At 37.6% G+C, this 23403-nt stretch overlaps 1 protein-coding gene across 2 annotated transcripts in view; it reads left to right on the plus strand.

The window, feature by feature from the left end:
- Positions 1-23403, plus strand: part of EXOC4 (exocyst complex component 4) — an 821125-nt gene that overhangs the window by 46962 nt on the left and 750760 nt on the right. For both annotated transcript variants that reach the window (XM_003261356.1, XM_030825691.1), the window contains 2 exons: positions 6119-6303; positions 17776-17882. In XM_003261356.1, the coding sequence (XP_003261404.1) occupies positions 6119-6303; positions 17776-17882 (292 nt within the window). The remainder of the gene's footprint in view (positions 1-6118; positions 6304-17775; positions 17883-23403) is intronic.

Consider the following 23403-nt stretch of genomic DNA (forward strand, 5'->3'; position numbering starts at 1 on the left):
TAAATTCCATTATCTCCCTGGCAGTCTATTGCATTAAGCCCTTAGTACCTAATATCGCCTCATTTACATTGACATATGCTTGACCTCAGTCCTTCTCCTCTCTTTGTTAATGCACCAACAAGCACTGATATCTCTGGAGCATTATCATTTGCTGTTAGCTCAACTAATAACAACCCTTCATTTGAGCTGATGAAGGTTTATTAAATAAAAACATGCAGTAACCCTGGCAGTAATGAAGGGAGAAGGGAGGTAAACAGCATCCTTTTTTTAATGGTGAGAGGACACCAAGTCTGCTTTATAGGTATTGGGTTTCCTAAGGGAGATAGGGCACCTGAATGGGTCTGATCGATATTATTTTATCAGGCTGATTTAAGAATGGGCATTTTTGATTGTCTTACTTGATCACTGTTGATTAGCATATAGGCTGAGGAGTTAGGAGAAAAAAGTATTCTTGCTCCAGGCACTTGGCCTTGCTTCTGATGCAGCTATCTTTGGAACTCTGTCTTCAGTACCAGACTGTCAGTAACCCTGCGGCTTTCAGGCAGTGGCAAAGCTTGGCCATAGGGAGCCAGACACATCATCTTAGTCTTCTCCAGTGAAACTGAAATCAGAGGTTGTTTTTCCCATAGATCCTGCAAGAGTCCCTGAAACCTTCACAATAGCCCTGACCCTTGAATGAATCCCCTTTATTTTCCCTTTCATGTCCCATACTCTTATTCCCCCTGACCACCATTTTTACATGAAGACCAGTCTACTGGTGTCATGCTGTAAACAAAAGTTACGTGGATGCTGTTATTAGGTTTGTATTAAGAGTTGGGAATTTTGGATTCACTTGCTTGCACATTTATGTCACATACATATATATTGTGGTATATTGTACTAGTAAAATTGTTCCTAGTTTATCTGATGCAGTTAAATACATAGAGTTCTGTAAAGGCTACAATGTACTGCAAAGAGTGCTGTGATGTCCCAGATGTATCAAAGCTTTCAGACTTGCTGCTACAGCTGTTAGGTTGGACCATAGGAAATAACCAATATTTGATCATTTTTAACTTGTAAAAACAGTATTTTCTTATGGTTCAAGTTAATAATGTGATAGATACCATGTTTTTTTTTTTTCTCCTAAGTTTCATTGTTTGTTTTACTAGTTTCTGTCTGATAAAGATAAAAATGATAAAAATTTCCAACTTGTGAAAAATAAGATGTAGCAAAGTAGAAATAGTTGGTGAGTGAATGATCTGGGATTCTTGGCTCCTGTGTGATAAATATCTTCGCTGCTTGCTTAGACGTGAGTTGGAATAATTCCACATTCACTGGGAGACCTGGAGGCTTCTTGTGCCCACCCAGGACTCCCTGATCCTGAAGGTGGACACTTGGGGGTGGAGGGCCCTCCAGGGGAGCAGGCCCTAAAACCACTGGAGGTTGCCTTCCAGCAGTGCAGGGGCAGTCAGCGGCAGGTGGGTGACCTGGGCACTAAGTAAATCTAGGCTTCAGGGCATGTTTCTTTTGTTCATAAAGAGATTTTGTGATGTTCTTATTTATTAAATAGTTGAGACTGCTCAAAAAGTTTAACTGTGTCTTATATATATGTAGGAAGGGGGAAGGTATCAAAATTCTCTGGAGTAGCCTAATTTCATATCTTTTTACTGCAACTCCAAGGTAGAGCATGGCAACATTTTCAGAATGGTTATGTTGTCTTGCTAGAAAAATGCTTCCTTTAGGGAGATTTACTGACCTAGTGAAAAGTGATAAAACATTTTAGAACCATATAATTTTCAGAGTCCTCAAGGAAATATTTGTTTTGGATTCAACAGTGGCAATACATTTGCTTTCCTTAGGGAACAGTGTTGCCAAAATAAGCATTTTCATTAGCTACCGGATGGTTTAGTTATCAGTTGTGTTTTTTGTTTATACACCAGTTTTTCTTCCTTTTTTGGCTTGAACCTTATTTCTCTTCAGAAACAGTTACTCATGTCATTTACCTTTGTGTGTCTTACTTACCTCAACTAGAAAAATAAAAAGATCAGTAGTTTCTTTTACAACATTTCTTCAACAAAGCAGCTGCTGACAATGGCCAAATTTAGTGTTCCTCCAAAATATTTACAGTGGTTCATGTCAGAACACAAAACTAGATCCTTTTACCTGATAAGCGTGATTAAGATTGGCTAAAGACAAGCATTTAACCAGGAAATAATTATTTCCTGTATTTTACACTAAAATGAAGTTGAGAAATAGACACTGGGAAAGAAAATTCAAGGGTATGATAGTTCCTAATTGCAAAGATCTTCCTTTGTTGTAGACTTATATCTCAATTCAGGCAAATTTTTTTGAATTCTTGATTATGTACATTTTAACTGTGTGTTTGAGCTATTCTTTTAGTTATAGAAACATTTTTTAGAATTTTTGTTTTCTTACATGGATAGGTTTCTAATAGCAAAACATGCTTTCCTGTTCAATATCATGTGATAAAACATTTGGAAAATGTTTGCTTATCTTCATAATCCTAAAGGAAATATTTATTTTCAATTCTAAAACAGATTTCTATTGTCTATCTGAACAGTTTCCAACTGTGTTGACTAGAACATTAATATTCTATTAGATGGTAATAGGTGTTCTGTGAAAAATTTCACTGGTAATGGTATCTTTTTTCCTCCAAAATGCATTTAAAAATACTTATATCTATCTATCTATATGAAGAATTCTAAATACATTTAGGTGACTCATTATTATATAGTAATCTAACTCAAAGAAACTGTGAGATATACCTGATAATTCTAGGAGGTCATATTAGAGATCATTTGGCTCATGAATGCATGGTGTTTGATTTGTGAATAGAGGAATAGACAGCATTTACCAATTCACTGTACCGTGGATGTTGTCTGTTTAGTCGTTCATCTGCTATGTTTTATCCTGTAATTTTAATATATATTTGTGACATTATTCAGTGTTGCGTGTCACACTTATGAACCTGTTTTTTTTAATAATTTCTTATAGCAGCTACCCTGTGAGACTATCTTGTTGCTGTCTACATTAATCCAACTGTGTCTTTTTAATTTCTGTTAATCTTTCATCAGTGTGCTATTTAAAAGGTACTCTGTAGTCATTACGTTTGGAAAAGTGCAGTAATTTATACAATGACCACTTCCCATACATTAAAACAATCTTTTTATCATTAATTATGCACATTCCTAAATACAGATGATTATTTTATTATTTCTAGTAAATCTCAAATCTTAGTAAATACCTGGAAACTGCACCTCCCCAGTACAACAGAATTCTGTCAGTGGTAGTCTGTTGGGTTGACTGCTGCCTCACCAACTTTTCCTTTGTGTGTAAACTTTATGTTTCAAACTCCTTAAAACTAGATAAGATAAATGTTAGGGCTGGGCGCAGTGACTCACGCCTGTAATCCCAGCACTTTGAGAGGCCAAGGTGGGTGGATCACAAGGTCAGAAGTTTGAGACCAGCCTGGGCAACAAGGTGAAACTCTGTCTCTACTAAAGATACAAAAAATTAGCTGGGCATGGTGGCAGTCACCTGTAATCCCAGCTACTCGGGAGGCTGAGGCAGGAGAATCGCTTGAACTCAGGAGGTGGAGGTTGCAGTGAGCCGAGATTTTGTCATTGCACTCCAGCCTGGGTGACAGGGCGAGACTCCGTCTCAAAAAAAACAAAAAGAAAAGATAAATGTTAGGTTTCTAAACATATATTCTAGAGAGCAAATGTTGCATTGACAACTATTTTCTTTAAATTGGTTTGAGTACCACTTAGTATGGTTAGAGTAAGGGAAGACAGTGGCCTTGTCCAGCTTCCATAGTTATAGCTTTATAAATAGACTATTAATAAGTGAAGGCCAGAAATAAAACACAGTGTTTTCTTATAGAAATAAGAGACTATTCTCTTTTCTCTTTTGTGGTAAGGTTTTCAAATTTTTGAAGTTCTGAGACTACCTTTGATAATATATGTTATTATGTTATCTTGTATTTTGGGTCAAGGAAATATATTCAAAGTTTGTCATTTAAACGGTTACAATGGCTCAAAGAAGGAAGGAACACTTACGAAAGAAGGAACACTTACTGAAATTGCTTCACTAAAACATGTTGGGAATACTCTTTGAGGTTTCTTTATTCATGGAATAAATAGGTACTGTTAAAAATAATTTCAGTGAGCACTCAGGAGGTGCCAGGCACTGCACTAAGTGTTTTACCTGAATTTTTACCTTTAATTTAATTAGGTGGCTTTGAAAGTTGACACTTGTCATAAAATTCTGCATTTGGAACATGTACTGTTTGGGTTAAAAATCTTCATGTAAATTCCTACAAACAAATCAAGTGTGGATGTGCAGCGGGTGGTTTTTAAGCTTAAATATCTCAGCTGGATTTAATTACCTTAAGGGATAAGGCTACATGATGGGCCAGTGGTTTACCAAATTATTTTTCATTTTCTGGATTTCAGTGTCACTGAAAGTTAATGCATCCTCTTTTCTCTGCTAGAGACCCGAGTTAAAATCCATTTTAGGGCATAAGTGTAAATGAATTTGTTGTTGTTTTTCCCTCCTTGGGGACACTGGTCATTTTGTGAGGCTGCGTTTCCATTTGGAATTGCTGGCAGCTTGCTCTGGGCCCAGGGGCTCTCATAGCAGGGGCAGTTGCAAGTCAGCGTGAAAATGAACTGGTAGGCCTCAGAGGGCAGAGCTGGCCCAGGGCTTGTCACTCTTCCATTCCTTGATTCTTTCTTGGTTAACTTAAGGAAACGTATTTGCTACTGACATTTGATTATAGCACATCACAAAACAAGTGATGTGGTTGTGGATAAGCCATCACATTTTCTTTACCATTTCAGGCTGATTTATATTTGGCAGCTACAAAGGTTTCCCTGTTCACTGTCCACAGACTCCTAGATGACTCCTTAGACTGCTGTAGATGTGTGATCAACGTTTTTGATCACCAATGTGTTTCATGGCTTTAATTACCTATTGTTTTAGTGTAAATGGTTCATTCTCTAGGAGCATGTTTGTATCCATAATTACATTTAAGGGTTTTACCCTGAAGTATTATTAGTTATTTCCTTTATCTGTACTTATTAGGAATATTTAGTATAACCTAAGCAGGGAATAATACGCATAGCATTTCATCCCTGAGGGAGCTTACTTGTGTTCTTTCCCTCTAAGCTCATCCTGTCATTTCTATTTTCTCTCAAAGAATAGCACCTAGAGTATGCTCTTTAAGCTTTCTTTGAAAAGATACAAGATCTTTATACATAAAAACAAACATAATTTTGTGTACGTGAATAAATGGGATCATATCATTCCCCCTTTTTCTTTTCCCTTTGCAGATGTCACTTTGAGTTTCAAAGTGAGTTGGTTGCTCCAGGTTCCCTGAATCCTTTGTGTTCTCCATTTATTGTAGGCATTCCTATACCAGTTTGATTTATCTAGTCCTTTTGTCTTGAAAATCTCCCAAACCACTTTGCACCGGGAGTATCTTCCTCTTCATGTTTTGTCTTCCAGTCACCATTCATATCCCATTTCTTCTATCAGACTGAATCAGGACAAGGGGAGGTGATGACAACTATTGTCCACTTGTAGCATTCATGTAAACAAATGTATTTACCTCTGTGTGATGTGTATTTGAAAAGAAGTGAGAGAGAGCCCGACTCTTGGTAAGCACAAAGAGTCATGATTGCTGTGAGAACAAGTTCTCTTTAAAACATTTATATAGTGTGCTTTTTTTAAAGCCTTAGTTTAAAAAAGCTAACTTTGAGTAAAAGTTGATTAAACCATTAGTACATGGGATTCTTGTGAGAATGTGAATGATAGTACCATTTAAATAGGGAGGTCTTTTTACATGTGTCCATTGACAGGTGTGTGTGGGCATAAATAGTTTGCTGTGGTGCTGTGTATGCTTTCATGTTTATCTTTGTCTAGATAATTTTATCATTATCTAAGGTGAGAAAAACTCTCCCCTGGCCACATTATACTCTACAATGTCTTTTATATGCTGATAAAGTTCTTGTAAGCTCCCTTTTGTTAGTATCTTTTTAAGACGTCTTTCTTATTTATAATATTGCCAGGTTATTAAGTTGTGCTTAATTGTCTTTCGTTTTTTTTTTCTTTTCAGGTGTCAGCAGTTGAGTCTTTGGAGGGCCCCCTGCTCCAGGTGGAAGGACTGAGTGACCTTCGACTAGAGCTTCACAGCAAGAAGATGAACCTCCACTTGGTTCTCATAGATGAACTACACCGGCACCTGTACATCAAATCGACTAGCCGAGTTGTGCAGCGTAACAAGGAAAAAGGGAAAATCAGGTTAAAGAGGCTCTTTGCTATAAGTGTCTTGTGGCAGTGTAGGATTGGAAGGAATATTTTTTGTTTCCCAGAATGTCATTGTAGTTTGTTTTACTTTTCCTTTAATGTACTGTCTCTGAAACTTGAGGATGGTTTTATAATAGCAAATACTCCATGGTCTGAGAGGCTGACATTTGAAGTTTGTTTATTCATTCATTCTATGTTTATTATGGTCCTTTTCTGTAAGGATATATAAGAAGCATTTACTGTGGGTCTCATATTCTGGATCAGAGACATTGGTACATCTCAGAAGGAAGTAGAAAAATTCTTAAATTGGACTGTGAAGTCAGCCTAATTAAGAAATGTAGATATATTGGCTGGGTGCAGTGGCTTATGCTTGTAATCCCAGCACTATGAGAGGCCGAGGTGGAAGGATTGCTTGAGCCCAAGAGTTCAAGACCAGCATGGACAACAGAGCAAGACTCTGTCTCTACAAAAAAAAAAAAAGGCCAAAATTAGCTGGGTATAGTGGTGTGCACCTGTAATCCCAACTACTCCAGAGGCTGAGATGAGAGGATGGCTTGAGCCCAGGAGTTTGAGCTGCAGTGAGCTATGATTTCTCCTCTGTGCTCTAGCCTGAGCAACAGCGAGGAGACCCGATCTCTTAAAAAAAAAAAAAAAAAAAAGGCAAAAAGAAATATAGATGTATTGACTGAATGATAAGGTTCTTTGTTACTTAGGGTTATGTTCAGCTTTAGGTTGTCCTTTTTCTGGAATAGTTTAGGAAAGGTTCAGAGAGAACACTTTTATTCCTTGGTTGGTTGTAGCATAGCCCTATATTTAATGGCCTGGGTAGTCTCAAGAAATTCATTAGGTTAGTAGAGGCCTGGTAGGGAATAAGACTAGATCTTAAGATGGTAGAACATTGGAATTTTTGACATATGTTAGATAGCTGTGCATAGTACATGTCCTTCCAACATTCCTTTAGAATAGACAGATCTTTTCAGAGGGCATTTTAGCACTATCTACTGAAATATACATGTTCACGCTTTTTCATTCAGATATAGACAAGAGGAGCACTGGAAGCAGTGCGCGCTGGGAATGAAGTCTTTCAAGTCTTATCCTGTTTGAACAAAAAATGCCAAATTTGCGTGTGATGCTTCAGTTTGATCAGAGATCCTGACAGAGAAAGAGAAGTTTCTACCTCTTTTCAGCAGATAGGCACTAGAAAAACTTCTGCGAGGCACACAGATTTGATATGTACCTGAGACATAACTTCAAGACTAGCTCTGAATAGGGTATCTGTCAGTACCTCAGCAGAGAGTGAAGTGGTGGATAGGGGAAGTGCTAAGGAATTCTTTCGACAATGCCCGGTGGTAAATAGCAGATCTGAAGAGATTTCTTCCCATACAAGGTTAAGTAATAAAATCACTATGGTCCTGTGAAAATATTCCATGTTATAAGGGAAAATGAGCATTACTTTGAGGTCTCAGAGGAAGAACACTTATTTAAAAATTTATGTAAAGCAAGCAAGAAACATTTAAGAGACTTAAGCTCAAGGTGTCTCAAAAAATACAAGAAACACAATGTAGTAGACTATTCAGAATAATCACTCCTTTCTCCTCTACTTTAGTGGGAGAGGAGTATTTCCTACCCTTTGGTTTTGGGGCCTTGGCTTTTGCCTTCATTAGGGTACATGACACAAGCAGGGGCTTCAAACGTGCTTATGCTGTTGAGTGTGGCCATTCGTGCCGCTGCCATTGCCTTGCTGTCGGTCCCAGGAGAAGGGTGAGAGACACATGGAACTGACTGAAGATCAGCAGACCTGCCTAGCCTGCATCAACCAACCACCAAAATGTATGCTTATTGTTGAACATTATTGAGATTTTGTGGTTGTATGCAGTAAGCGCATAGCTTCTATGAAAACAGTAACTGAGAGCTACAAGAACAGAGTGAGGAGAGATGCTAACAGAGCTAACTAAAACATGAATAAAATGTAAGGAAACCAAAATGAAGTAGGGAAATTTAAGTCTTTAAAACTTTAGAGAGAAGATCTGAATCACTGATGTGGAGGGAAAACTTTTCGTGATGAAGAGGAAAAAGACAAGATGCCAAAAGGAAGATGATAAATATGAAAGATGAACAGTGGTCAATCCAGTGGTTTTAGGGTTTCCAGAGAATCACACTAAAATGATAGTGTTTGGGGCTGAATTATGTTCCCCCTAAAATTCATATATTGAAATCCTAGTCCCCAGTACCTCAGAATATGACTGTATTTGGAAATAGGGTCTTTTAGAAAGTAACTAAGTTGAAATGAGGTCATTTGTGTGGGCTCTAATGCAGTAGGACTGATGTCCTTATAAAATGGAAATTTGACACACTTGGAGGGAAGACCATGTGAAGACACAGGGTCGAAGATGGTCACCTACAAGCGAAGGAGGGAGGCCTCAGAAGAAACCAACTACGCCCACACCTTGATCACAGACTTCCAGCCTGCAGAACTGTGAGAAAGTAAATTTCTGTTGTCTAAGCTATCCAGTCTGTGTTACTTTATTATGGCAGTGGGAGTGAACTCAGACAGAGGGGATCAGAAGCAATAATTACAGTATAAATAAAGAAACCTACTTAAACAGGAAAACAAGACCTTGGTCTGCAAGTTGAAAGAATTTAAGGTAAAATTAATAAAAAAAGTTACTGTTAGATATAATCTGGAAATTTTTATGATTTTCAAAAACAAATTTTATAAACACCAGGAAGAAATATTATGTGATCTGAAGTGATAGAGATAATTATTTGCCCACCCAATATCCATTCTTCCCTTCATTTTTAATGACAATCTTTATTTCGTTCCTGGTGGCTATAGGCCTGGCTAAAAGGCCACATTTTCTATCCTCCTGTATAGCTAGAGGGTGATTAGTGGGACTTCAGTTTGCAAGCTGTTGAATGGGGAGGTCGTTAATTTTTCAAAGATACCAATTAAACTGGTATGCTCACTCTTTTACCCTTCATTTGCCTTTCTTTACTTTCTATCTGGGACATAGATTGGTGCCATCAAGCCATCCTAGACACAAGGTGACCTTGAGGATAGAAGCCACATCTGAAACTCCACGATCACCTTGACCTTCTTTTCTAGCCCTGGATGGGGTACCTCTTTAATATGAGAGGAAGTCTTTGTTTTACTCAGACCACTATTATTTGGTCTTCTTTTTAAACACTTAAAACCAGTAAGGAGCAAAAATCAGGCTCACCAGGATTTGCTGAATACTAAATGCTAGAAGACAATAAAACAAAATGTATAAAGTTGAATGGAGAACAGTTGAGACCAAAGACTTCTCTACCCAGCCAAGGGGACATTGATATGCATAGGTGCCTGAGAGACATTCTCAGATATGAATTTATAATAAAAAAATTAGTATTCTTTTTCTGAGCAAAATTCTCAGAGATAAACTGTAAGACATACAACCAGAGAACAATAAAGTTGTAGGTAGTTTGAAACAACTTTGAGGGCCACATACCATTAAATGTGTACATGTATATATATGTAAGTAACTGACAAATATATTTTTACAAGATTGAGAATATCAGCTAAAAACCATTGTTGAAAAAAAGGTCGGCCGGGTGTGGAGGCACACACCTGCAATCCCAGCACTTTGGGAGGCCGAGGCGGGAGGATCATTTGAGGTCAGGAGTTTGAGACCAGCCTGGTCAACATGGTAAAACCCCATCTCTACTAAAAGTATAAAAGTTAGCCAGGCATGGTGGTATGTGCCTGTAGTCCCAGCTACTCAGGAGGCTGCAGCAGGAGACTCACTTGAACCCAGTAAGTGGAGGTTGCAGTGAACTGAGATCACACCACTGCATTCCAGCCTGGGTGACAGAACAAGACTCCATCTCAAAAAACAAACAAACAAAAAAAGTCTATGTAGTCAAGGAGTGCTCTCTAATAGTAAACAGAATTCATATCCCTTTTTACTCAGTTAATAGTGACTAGGAAATTTGGATAGGTAGTTGAAAGGAATGCTGAATTCTTGCTTAAGATGAGTGTGAAGTTTTGTTTTGGACTTTAATAGAGAAAATGTTTAATTTTCTTTTTACTAATCTAGATATGTATATTTAAAGATTTTTATATTTAAAAATCAATAGAGAAGACAAATAAAAATGTTCTCTATTACAAAGGATATTGTACTGCAGCCCTCCTTTGTCAGCAGGGGACATGTTCCAAGACCCACAGTAGGTACCTGAAACTGCAGATAGTGTTGAACCCTGAATCTACCTGCACAGTAAATCCTCACTTAATGTCCTCAATAGGTACTTGGAAACTGTGACTTTAAGTGAAATGAAGCTGTAACTTTAAGTGAAATGACATACAGAAGGTCCTAGAATAACATTGTGTCCCTCAAGTTCCTCTGTTGATGAGAGAAAAAAAAAACCGTTTCATTATATGCCAAGATTTTTGATTGCAAATAGAGGAAATCAGTCTGGGTAACTAAAACAGGAAAAGAATTTATTGGAAAGTTATCAGATTGTTCACAGAATCTATGGGAAGTCTGTATAATCAGGCTCTAAAGCCCAGTAGGAACCAACGGAGATTAAGCAGCAGAGCACACGCAGTCTTAGACAAGCCACAGGAAGGGTCTGTTTGGGTTGCTATTTTTGCTGGCACCATGCCCACGATAGCTGGATTTTAAACTCCTCTGTAAATGATCTCTAAATGTCCCTGCATCTTTATCTCTTCAAGATTCAAACTTCTGGATTCAGGCATCCAGTTTGCTGAGCCTGGGTAATGCCTGGACTCCTTCAGCTTCCATAGTGGGAAGTGGGACCTTCTTTTTGCTTTGATGCAGTCAGTGGGGATGGACTGTTCAGATGTTTGGTACCCAAGACAAACACCCAACAAATTTCTACTGCAAGAGAAAACAAAGGAAATCACATGAAGGCACACTTATGTATAAAGAAGACCAGATGTTTTTGAAGTAGAAAATAGGCAGTAGAATTGACAAATGAAAGAAAAGTACGTGCTCACATACAAAAAATGATAAAAATTTTATTTGGAAGAAATGAAACAAATAAATGATGAGACTGTCCTTGTTCTTAGCTCATGAAGATGTTGGTTCCAGTTAAATTCCAGTTGAAAATTTTGAAACTGCCAAATGAAATCTAAAGTTCACATGGATGAATACATGCGTAAGAATTGTTTAAAAGAATTGTGAAGGGAGGTTATGAGGGGGGCATTTCTTATGTGATATCAAAGCATATTGTAAAGCTGTTTTAGTCAAAACGGTACAGACATGCAAAAATAAAATTTTTTAAAGAAAACAGTGCAGACATGCAAGTAGAAAATCAGATGGGTGAGACAAAATAGAGTTGAGAAATAGACCCCAGGATCTATAGACTTTAGTATTTTTGAACAATAGTTCAGTTGGGGGGTAATGAAGGCTATTTAATATATAGTGTTCAGACAATTGACTGTTGATTTGAAGAAAATAAGTTTAGATGCCTACCTCTTATGTACAAATGATTCAGCCAGATTTGAAAAGCACACAACACTGTATTAGCATTAGGAAAACATGTAGGAGGATATGTGTGGAGGAGCCTTTTCCAAGCATAACAGAAGACATAAAGAAATACATTAAATGGTTTAGCCATTAAAAAACCCAAAACTTATCTTCAGTAAAACGGAGTCAAAGGATAAACTATACTCTGAGGAAATATATGTATGTCATATAGCGCTTTAATATCTAAAGCATGCAGATATTCGTAAGCTTAGTAAAGCGGGATATAGACTGTTCATAGATTAAAAATACAAATGGCTAGTAAACATAAGATTGTTCAATATCATGAGTAGTCAGAGAAATACACATTTGAAAAATTAAATGCAGTTTTTTGTTCATAAGATGATCAAAATCAAAGACATTGATAGCATGTTACGATGGCAAAGATGGCTGAAATGCATAGCTTTCTCTTGATGGTGGAATAACCAATATACCTTTTTGGAAAATAAATTTGCATATTCTTTGTTCAGGGAATTTTGTTTCTAGGTCTACAGCCTACAAAAACAGTACCAGTTCATAAAAATATATGTGACAAGATATTCATTGTGACATTGTTGGTAAGAAGAGCAAAAATATGCAGCTTAAATGTTCATCAAGAGGAGTATGGTATATTGATACCATGTAATTATAGAATTTGAATGATAATGATCTCTATGTGCTGATATGGAAAGGTTTCTAAGGTGCATTTTGGGTCCCAAAAGCAAATTGAAAAATAGCATAGATAGTATGAACCTATTTGTGAAAGACTGAAAGGATAGAAACTTAAACATGTATACTTTATATATTGGTATAAATATTTGTATGTGTATAGAAAATGTCAGACAGATAATGTCAAAACACTGATAAAAGGAATTGTGAGAAATGGAAATGTGAGGTGGGGAATAGGGAAGTAGAAATTCTTTTATTTCCTGTGTACATCATGAGCATGTTTTTTAAAAATAATAGTAATACAATTACTGATGATCCTTTTGAAGATTTTTAAAAATGAAATGGGAAAATGTTTAGATTATACCCTTGAAGGGAAAAACTAGAATTCAGAACTATGCAGGATGATCAAAGAATGTTGAAAAAGGAGCATGTGTGCCATTTTTGTGGTGTGTGTGATGTGGGGGGTGGATGGATAGACACTCATTTTTAAATTTTTTTTCAAGCAGTCCTTGTGCCTCAGCTTCCTAAGTAACTGGCATACCACTGTGCTTGGCCTTGATGCTCCTTTCTGTAAGATGTTTTGGAAGGCGGTATACCAAAATGATGTGAATGGATTATTTTTTTAAAAAATATTTTCAAGAAAGAATTTACACCTTTATAATCAGATAAAATTAACAAAAAGTTGTTTAAAAATAATTCTTTTATTTATTGCGTGATCCTGGATTAATACTTGGTTTAACCTTGCTTCCTCAGCCATCCTGGGACACTGTCTAGCTCATGGAAGAGAAAATTTGGTGTCCATATTTGTCTCTGGGCATGTAAAGAATGTTCTTGACTGCGTTGTATTCATTCCCTAACTATTTTGTCTTTTAAAGATTTTTTTTCTGTTTACATATGTTGGTTTTCTTTTTATCTTTCAGTTCTTGTTTTTTTTTTTTCCCTCTTTGCTTAGATTATAAATTTTTAGCTTCAGTTTATTTTCTGTTACCATGTCTTCACCCTTGGTCTGTCATTTGAAACGATGGCTCTTTTTTACTTTTATACCCTCTAAATCATTCTTATTCTGAGTGTTCCACCATATCTTAGAACTATCGAGAATTACTATGCCAGCCATTCTTGTTTCATTATTTAGTTAAATCTTCTTACTAAGGGCACATTATCTTTGACAGATATTTCTTAGCTCAGTTTGATTTAACAAAATTTTATGAGCACTTGCTCTTTGACAAGTACTGTGCCAGCTGTTCTGGTTATGTAAGTGAATATATCAGTTATTCGATTTACAACTTAAAGTTCAACTCACCTCTGTCAGTTTTTAGTTTCACAAAATCAGCCAAATGAGTTGCGGTTGTAAATTTTGGACATAGTTGAACCCATTTATTGTGAAGTGAAGGAACAGAAATATGTTATAATTAAAAAGTAGATGTTTAATAAGCTGTCAGCACTTCTAACCCCTCTTAAAAAACTGTTTTTGTATCATGAAATTTTGAAATCTAACATTTAGGAGCAGAGCTTTACTAGTTGGATGTTGGTTAATGGCCAGGAAGTCCTTGAGGTTACAGTGGCAGTGGTTGTTGCTTGTTTTTGGTTTAATTTGTTGTATACTTTTCCTGTCCTCTACCATGTTGCTATTAATTGGCAAAATGCACTCAGTCACAATATATAATTGGTAATTTTGGGGGGACCGTTTTATACTAGCAGGGATTTACTGTACATCAGTTGTCTTTTGATCTCAGCTATGAATGATTCTGAATGGATTTAAAATAAAAATTTGTAATCATGTATTTAAAATGAAAAATAAGTATCAATATTTCCAAAAGAACATGCTAATTTTTATTTTATTTTTTGTTTTCAAAAAATGCTTTCTCTGTGAGATTAAAAACCCGTTGAAGGTGTTAATTAATCCCTTCTCAGCTTTATCTCTGGCTGTGGTGAGAAGAGGTCTTTTTTTCTGTTGTGAAATAGAAACTGAGGTCCATACTATTTAATGCGATATTCTACAATAGCACCTACCTTATGCTGAGCTTCATTCATGTCTGTAGTCACAAAGTGAGTGGATGTGCCCCCTTTCTCTGGAACTTTTGAGACTAAGTCCTTTCATAAAACAGCAGGAGAAAAACTAAAGTCATTTCCAGAGTTACTTGCCTTTGGGTTAGTGCTCACAAAGGAGAAAATTGAAGCCTAAGGGAAAATTTTAGAGAGAGAGATGAGTGTATGAAAATAGTTTTGCAGTAAATTGACTTTCTAAAAGTTTATTGATGGAATTTGAGGGCCCTTCTGGCTCTGATAATAAAATCAGCAGGTTATGTTTTTCAGAGTTGAAATGGTAAGCCGTTTATCACCCTAAATTTAACTGAAATATGTTTTTAGGTTGAAACTGAGAAAATAATTGTAGGATTTAATCTAAAGTGATGTGCATGTACATCTGTGTTCATAGAAGTGTGTACTATGATAAATACACATATAAAAATATCAGTGTGCACACACACAGTAACAACTGTTTCATCATTAGGTGTGGCAGGCAGTATTCCAGCTATATAATTGAATTTTCCTGCTGATTGATATCTTTGTTTATCTGTGCTTTAAAAATAATTCCTCCACTTTGTTCTAGAAATATTTAAATATTTAGACAATGTATTATATTTTTCCTGTCATTTAAAGTTGAAGTTTTTTTACTTTGTAGCAGTACCATAAATCTGTCTTTTTTTTATAATTAAAACATTTTTATTTTACTTTATTCATTTGTCCATTGAAGCATTTTATTTGTAAATATGTATTACATCCATAGATGAAGAACCCCAGGATTTTCTCTCCTGTGTGTTTTTGGGTTGCTTCTTCATGGTCCATGATGTGAGCTGAGTCAGTACAATGAAACCAAACTGGTGGGATGGGAGCAGATTAGTCTGTGATTTTTCTAGATTTTTCTAGATCTTTGAGTTGGGCATCAAATCTGGGGCTGATCACACTTGCTCCCAACAACTTGTTCACACTGTGAGGTTCACAATAATTTTCCCAGCTCTATGATCATCAGTGATTTCAAATTCGCCCATATGCCCATGCTTTGTCATCACAGTTGATGAAGACACCAGACAATGACTTTGGAGCAAGGTCTAATAAGAACCAGGTGTTTCCCTCTCTTTTCGGCATTGTCGATGCTCCTGAAAGCAGCAGACAGGACATTTATGCACACCATTACGGTGGCACGGAAAGATGGTGGAAAGAGCTCTCTGTGTCTTTGGGCATCTGTATCCAGGGCCTAGGGGGACCTGTAAAGTGTTTTCTAATTGTGAGTAAAATGCAGGTGAAAGAGGATGACGTCATTGAGTGGAAAAAAATGAGAAGACAAAAGAAGTAATAAATCATGAAAGAACGGACAAATCTATTATCTAATTTATTTTATAAATAGATAAACCATTATGAAAAGTTATTGGATTTGAGGACTGTTGGATTTTCTTAAGATAGTTTAGGCTAGGAACTTACAGGTTTATATTGGTGGAAAAGAGTTGTTGGGAGGATGCCAGTTCAATTCCTGGTAAATGCTTTCTGTCACTTTAATATCTTATATTCCACTTTTCACATTAGCCTGTGAGTGATTTTAATAATTGGAAATATGCTGTTTGGTTTAGTTCATATCTTAGTCATACTCACATTCTCAGCACTGAGCACAGTGCCAAGCTCATAATGGATGCTGAAGAATCGTTCGAGTAATGATTCCCTGTTTCCCTGTAACAAGTAAAAGGGAGAAGTTAATGACTGTCATAGCGATCCTCAAGGCCTAGGACAGTGGCTCCCACATTATTTGTACTCAGCGAAAAGAATAAAACCTTAAGTGATAATTTTGCTCTTTTTTTTTTTTTTTTTTTTGAGACGGAGTCTCGCTCTATCACCCAGGCTGGAGTGCAGTGGCGCAATCTCGGCTCACTGCCGGGCGCGGTGGCTCACGCTTGTAATCCCAGCACTTTGGGAGGCCGAGGCGGGCGGATCATGAGGTCAGGAGATCGAGACCACGGTGAAACCCCGTCTCTACTAAAAATACAAAAAAAAAAAATTAGCTGGGCGTGGTGGCGGGCGCCTGTAGTCCCAGCTACTCGGAGAGGCTGAGGCACAGCGCGAAATTATCACTTGAACCCGAATTATCACTTAACAAACTTTATTTTTCAAAGTTCTCTGAAAAAACATGTTTCTTTTTTATTGGATTATAAACACACATACCTAGCACATTTGTTCCAAAAGGAGTGTGTGAGGGAGATGGGGATATATTGCTGTGGTGGGGGCAGATGTTGTTCCCAATTGCACACATCCTTCCTTCCTTCCATTTGAAGAAATCTTTCCTATGGGTGTGGTCTCTTCCCTGCCTCCCCTTTGCCTGCTCTAGCCACTGCTACTGATGATGTATTTCAGTACTAAAAAGTGAGAATTATAGCTTTGACTTCCCTACCCTTGGATTTGGCTTCGAGGGGCTCTTCTGTTGTAGATAGTGTGCGAGATGATTCCATTTCTTGAGAGCAGGGCGTAGGATTTAGTTGGCTTGGCATAGCCTGCATTCTTTCACTTAACAGGTACTTTGAGATGGGAATTACTTTGAAATTTTGTTTTTTATAGTTTTCGTGATTTAAAATAAATGTGTTTATTTTGAAGGAAGTTGATTTATGAGTTTATTTAAAATTTATTAGTTTATTTAAAGTTAATCATTAAGATGAGGGGCTTGGCCTTCTTAGGAAAGGTGAAATGGGTAAATACTGAATTAACCTGTTTGAGATCCTTAAGTTATTTTAATTGTTGTGATTGTCCACGTCACGAAATTTATGAGTCTCTTTAGTAAACTTCCGGAATATGTCAAAAACTATAGCCTGAAAAACACAAGTAAACACTAGTTAAACCTTTATTCAGTATCATGGCATGTTGTCATTTGATCTTTCTTTGTTGATAAATTAATATTTAATACAGATACAAAGGAGGACAGTGAAATTGCCTGGCATAGTGTTATTACAAGGTGGTTATCCAGTTGATCCAGAATACACTACACTAATTTTGTAAACAGCATTGAATGAAATGACAAAATAAAAATTTAAGTGCTTGGAACCCTTACAATACATTTTTATACCCCTGTCTGTGACAGTCACCTCTTTATTGGAACTATACTGGGCAGATCCAGTATAGTATATACTGGGGAGATCCAGTTCTAGTGTAAAGAGGGCTCATGACAAAAACAAAAGTGGTAAGGGTGGGGCATGTAGTGGGAGGACTTTAGTTGGTTTTGGAGAAAGTAGTAACTAGTGCTTCTTTTCCCATTCAGCTCCCTTGTGAAAGATGCTTCTGTTCCTCTGATTGATGTTACAAACCTCCCTACTTCTCGAAAATTCCTTGATACCTCTCACTATTCTACTGCTGGAAGCTCAAGTGGTAAGTATTTTAATTCTTCAGCCACTAAGCTTTTTAGTGTACCTTAGTTCCTAGGTAGAGACCTGGAGGAGCTTTTTGGGGGCTAAGCTAGGTTGAGCTGGGCTGGATGGGCCTGAGGTAAGTGCGTTGGAACCTGTGATGAGCCCTTTGCAACCTTCAGAGCAAATAAGATGTACAGTGATTTATTGGGCTGTTGCATTATCAGGGTTGAAAAGTGGCAGCTGAACCTGGCCTGCCTGCTGAATCCAGCTGCATCTGTGTTTTATTTGACTAGCACTGTTTTTCTTTCTTTTTCTTTTTTTTTGAGACGGTGTCTCGCTGTGTTGTCCAGGCTGGAGTGTAGTGGCACAATTTTGGCTCTCTGCAACCTCTGCCTCCCGGGTTCAAGGGATTCTCCTGCCTCGGCCTCAAGAGAAGCTGGGATTACAGGTGCCTGCCACCATGCCCAGCTAATTTTTGTATTTTTAGTAGAGACAGGGTTTCACCATGTTGGCCAGGCTGGTCTCAAACTCCTGGCCTCCCAAAGTGCTGGCATTACAGACGTGAGCCATCACACCTGGGCGACTAGCACTGTTTTTCTAAAGTTGAGTTTGGATGCTTTTTGATAGAGCATATGCTTTCCTTTGTGCTATAATCTTTATTACTCCTAGTAGCTTTTACTCATTTATCTCATGTATTACATTCAATGTCTGGCCCGGGGAGCTTTTGAGTGTGTGACCTCTGTCCTATGCCCTCTCCACTCCTAAATGTGCATGCATCCACGTGTGCACTCATAGTCATACCTGTAACACACTTTGAGGAAATATCTACAAACTTATCTTTTTTTCTTTGGAGATATCCAATATCCGATTGAACAAGACAAAGCCATTTTGGGGTTATGTTTAAGGTTGAGGGCAGGAGGGTATACTTTGAATGCAAAGATTTAGGGGAATCTTGTGGATTGCCTTAGGCTTGCCTTTGCAGAGGGTTCAGCTCAACTGGGCTTGGAGAACTTCTGGGCCTCTGCAGAGAGTTTCTCTGCTATGTAACTTTGGGTTGGGGGAGAAGACTGGATGTCTTTTGTGGGATGCCTCACAGGTGCCTTCTTGTGGCAGCCAAAATCTTCATTGCCTTTTAACAAAATTGTAATGTTTATTATCATTGTCTTTTCAGATAAAAATTAGTTCTTATAGTTCTTATTAGTTCTGTAGAGCTTGAAATAATGAAAAAGTAGAAAAAAATAGAAAAACAATTTGGATTCAATCAGTACATTTCGTGTAACTAATTGGAAATGTTTCTGTTGAGAGCTTAATATATTGTTGGGGCATATTTTGTTACCTTTAAAATGCCACTTAAAATTATTTTAGGATTATTTAGGCTTGGAATCTTCAAGTTTATTACTTTAACTACAGGAAAGTATAGAATTTGATAATAGATTTTCGTTTAATTAGTAGCCAAGTTTTAAAAAATTGCAATCATTTATTTTTATTATGATACTTTACAATAGTTTGTACTCCAGCCTCTTCTTGGAGCTAGAAAGGTTTTGTTTTCTCCCTCTTTCTGATGTAATGTTGCTTTTGAGTTTGAACACTGCTCTGAGGGGTTGTAGACTGTGGAATTATGAAACAAAATATATTTGTACCTTTGATTTGTATTTTATCTCTGCCTTTCATGGAAATTACCAGTTGTTACATCTTTGCTTTTTTGTAATGCGAATCATTACTGCTTAGCCTGGTTATATTAATTTATGTAAATGTTGCCAAGTCAGTGGCCAAGTGAAATAAAAAATTTAATTATTTATGAAGAAATGACAGGGCAGGCTTTGCAAATGAGTGTTGTATAAATATAAAATAAGCTGAAATATGCCAATTATGGCAAATTTCAGTAGAAGCTAATTTTGCTACATCTATTATTCTTACTATGATAGGCCTTTTTGATAGGCACTTTATCTGTCAGCTTCTGGAGTTTGCATTCATCACTTAGTGGAGTTCATGGTGACACTCTGACTTTGGTATTATTAGGAATTACTGTTGAAGAACTGCTTGGTGGTTGACTGGGGCTAGGAGCATTATGGAGACTGCTTGTAGAGATATGTATAAACCTTTTATTTATTTATTTATTTGAGACGGTGTTTCACTCTTGTGGCCCAAGCTGGAGTGCAGTGGTGTGATCTCGGCCCACTGCAACCTCCTCCTTCTGGGCTCATGCAGTTCTCCTGCCTCAGCCTCCCAAGTAGCTGGGATTACAGGCATGCACCACCACGCCCAGCTAATTTTTGTAGAGACAGGGTTTCACTATGTCAGCCGGGCTGGTCTCAAACTCCTGACCTCAGGTAATTGCCTGCCGTGGCCTCCCAAAGTGTTTGGATTACAGTCATGAGCCACCGTGCCCGGCCAGACGTTTCTTTTTAGATGGGTTCATTTCCTTGACTATTTTGAAGACTTGATCATGTGCTTTTTTTTTTGGTGCATGACCAAAAAAGAAGGTAAAAATATTATTGATTAAAGTCAATAATAGCAGAGGTTAATATGTGTTTAGTGCCTACTATATGGTGAAGCAATGTCTTAAGTGCTTTACATGAATTAACTCATTTAGTCTTTCAACAATTTTATAACAATTTATTATCAGTCCCATTTTACAGATGAGAAAACTGAGGCACAGGGAGGTTAATAATTGATAAAAGTTTACACAGTTGACAAGTAGTTGTGATTTTAGCTCAGAGCCAGGTTCGACTATGCTCTTCTAACCAGTTTGTTTTGCTGAAAACAAGCTAGGTGTCTTCTGTGTATTAATTTTCTACTCACACAAACTTAGTGGCTTAAACAACATAAATTTATTATCTTACGGTTTTGTAGGTGAGAAGTCTAACATAAATCTGATTGCAGTAAAATCAAGGTGTTGGCAGGGCTGTGTTCCTTTTTGGAGGCTCTAGGGGAAAATCTGTTTTCTTGCCTTTCTGGCTCCCAGAGGCCACCATATTCCTTGGTTCATTCATGGTTTCCTTCCTCCATCTTCAAAACCAGCAATGGTGGGTCACATTCTTCTTACGTTGCCTCTCTCTGACCCACTCTTATGTGCTTCCTTCCTCTTTTTAAGGGCTCATGTGATTAGATTGATTCCACCTGGATAATTCTGGCTACTCTTCCCATCTCAAGGTCCGTAACCTTAATTACATCCGCAGTCTCCTTTGCCGTGTGACTAATCACAGGTTCTAGGGATTAGGACATGGATCTCTTTGGGCAACCATAATTCTGCTTACCACACTCTGCGCTGCCCATTTTGTGACTTAAGTTATCATTAGGAGCAAGTGTAAAAAATTTGACTTTCTTCAAATTATGTAGCGAAATCTTTTTAAGTCATTGCAGTCTAGTCTTTAGGACTCTATTAATCTGGATCACATTATTAAAGGGAATTGTATAAATGAGGAAGATGTAAGTCCTGAGAGTCTATTTGTGAAGTGCTCTGCAAGTCAGCCTGAAAGTAATAGCCATTTTCAGCAGGGAATTTAACATAGGCTCTTAAAGCTCCTCTCTCATTTTGTGAAACAGTAAGATTGAGGGTGTAATCCATTAGAATTGACACTTTTATAGAGGAAGTTCCAGTGGGGAATCCCTGGGTAGTATGGCTCTCCCATTGGGATACCATAAATTAAGGTTGGAGGTGATTCCTGAGAACTTTCAGGTTATTATTAATTAAATAAGAATTTTGATTGCTTTTAAACAAGTTGTTTTTCACATGTCCTATTTTGAGGTAGAGTTGTGGGTGACTTTTTTTTTTTATTATACTTTAAGTTCTGTGGTACATGTGCAGAATGTATAGTTTTGTTACATAGGTATACACGTGCCGTGGTGGTTTGCTGCACCCATCAACCCATCATCTACGTTAGGTATTTCTCCTAATGCTATCCCTCTCCTAGCCCCACCCCCACTGAAAGGCCCCGGTGTGTGATGTTCCTCTCTTGTGTCCGTATGTTCTCATTGTTCAGCTCCCACTTATGAGTGAGAACATGAGGTGTTTGGTTTTCTTTTTTTTGAGATGGAGTCTCGCTCTGTCGCCCAGGCTGGAGTGCAGTGGTGCAATCTCAGCTCACTGCAAGCTCCGCCTCCCGGGTTCACGCCATTCTCCTGCCTCAGCCTCTCCGAGTAGCTGGGACTACAGGCGCCCGCCACCACGCCCAGCTAATTTTTTGTATTTTTTAGTAGAGACGGGGTTTCACCGTGGTCTCGATCTCCTGACCTCGTGATCCGCCCGCCTCGGCCTCCCAAAGTGCTGGGATTACAAGCGTGAGCCACCGCGCCCGGCCGAGGTGTTTGGTTTTCTGTTCTTGTGTTAGAGGACATGAACTCATCCTTTTTTATGGCTGCATAGTATTCCATGGTGTATATGTGCTACATTTTCTTTATCCAGTCCATCATTGATGGACATTTGGGTTGGTTCCAAGTCTTTGCTATTGTCAGTAGTGCCGCAATAAACATACATGTGCATGTGCTTTATAGTAAAATGATTTATAATCTTTGGGTATATACCCAGTAATGGGATTGCAGGGTCAAATGGTATTTTTGGTTCCAGATCCTTGAGGAATTACCACACTGTCTTCCACGATGGTTGAACTAATTTACATTCCCACCAACAGTGTAAAAGCGTTCCTGTTTCTCCACATCCTCTCCAGCATCTGTTGTTTCCTGACTTTTTAATGATCACCATTCTAACTGGTGTGAGATGGTATCTCATTGTGGTTTTGATTTGCATTTCTCTGATGACCAGTGATGATGAGCATTTTCATTATGTTGGCTGCATAAATGTCTTCTTTTGAGAAATGTCTGCTCATATCCTTCACCTACTTTTTGATGGGGTTGTTTGTTTTTTTCTTGTACATTTGTTTAAGTTCTTTGTAGATTCTGGATATTAGCCCTTTGTCAGATGGATATATTGCAAAAATTTTCTCCCATTCTGTAGGTTGTCTGTTCACTCTGATGATAGTTTCTTTTGCTGTGCAGAAGCTCTTTAGTTTAATTAGATCCCATTTGTCAATTTTGGCTTTTGTTGCCATTGCTTTTGGTGTTTTAGACATAAAGTCTTTGCCCATTCCTATGTCCTGAATGGTATTGCCCAGGTTTTCTTGTAGGGTTTTTATGGTTTTAGGTCTTATGTTTAAGTCTTTAATCTACCTTGAGTTAATTTTTGTATAAGGTGTAAGGAAGGGGTCCAGTTTCAGTTTTCTGCATATGGCTAGCGAGTTTTCCCAACACCATTTATTAAATAGGGAATCCTTTCTCCATTTCTTGTTTTTGTCAGATTTGTGAAAGGTCAGATGGTTGTAGATGTATGGTGTTATTTCTGAGGCTTCTGTTCTGTTCCATTCTTCTATATATCTGTTTTGTTACCAACACCATGCTGTTTTGGTTACTGTAGCCTTGTAGTATAGTTTGAAGTCAGGTAGTGTGATGCCTCCAGCTTTGTTCTTTTTTGCATAGGATTGTTTTGGCTATGCAGGCTCTTTTTTGGTTCCATATGAAATTTAAAGTAGTTTTTTTCCAATTCT

The sequence above is a fragment of the Nomascus leucogenys genome, chromosome 13 (genome assembly GCF_006542625.1).
Source record: "Nomascus leucogenys isolate Asia chromosome 13, Asia_NLE_v1, whole genome shotgun sequence".
NCBI lineage: Eukaryota > Metazoa > Chordata > Mammalia > Primates > Hylobatidae > Nomascus > Nomascus leucogenys.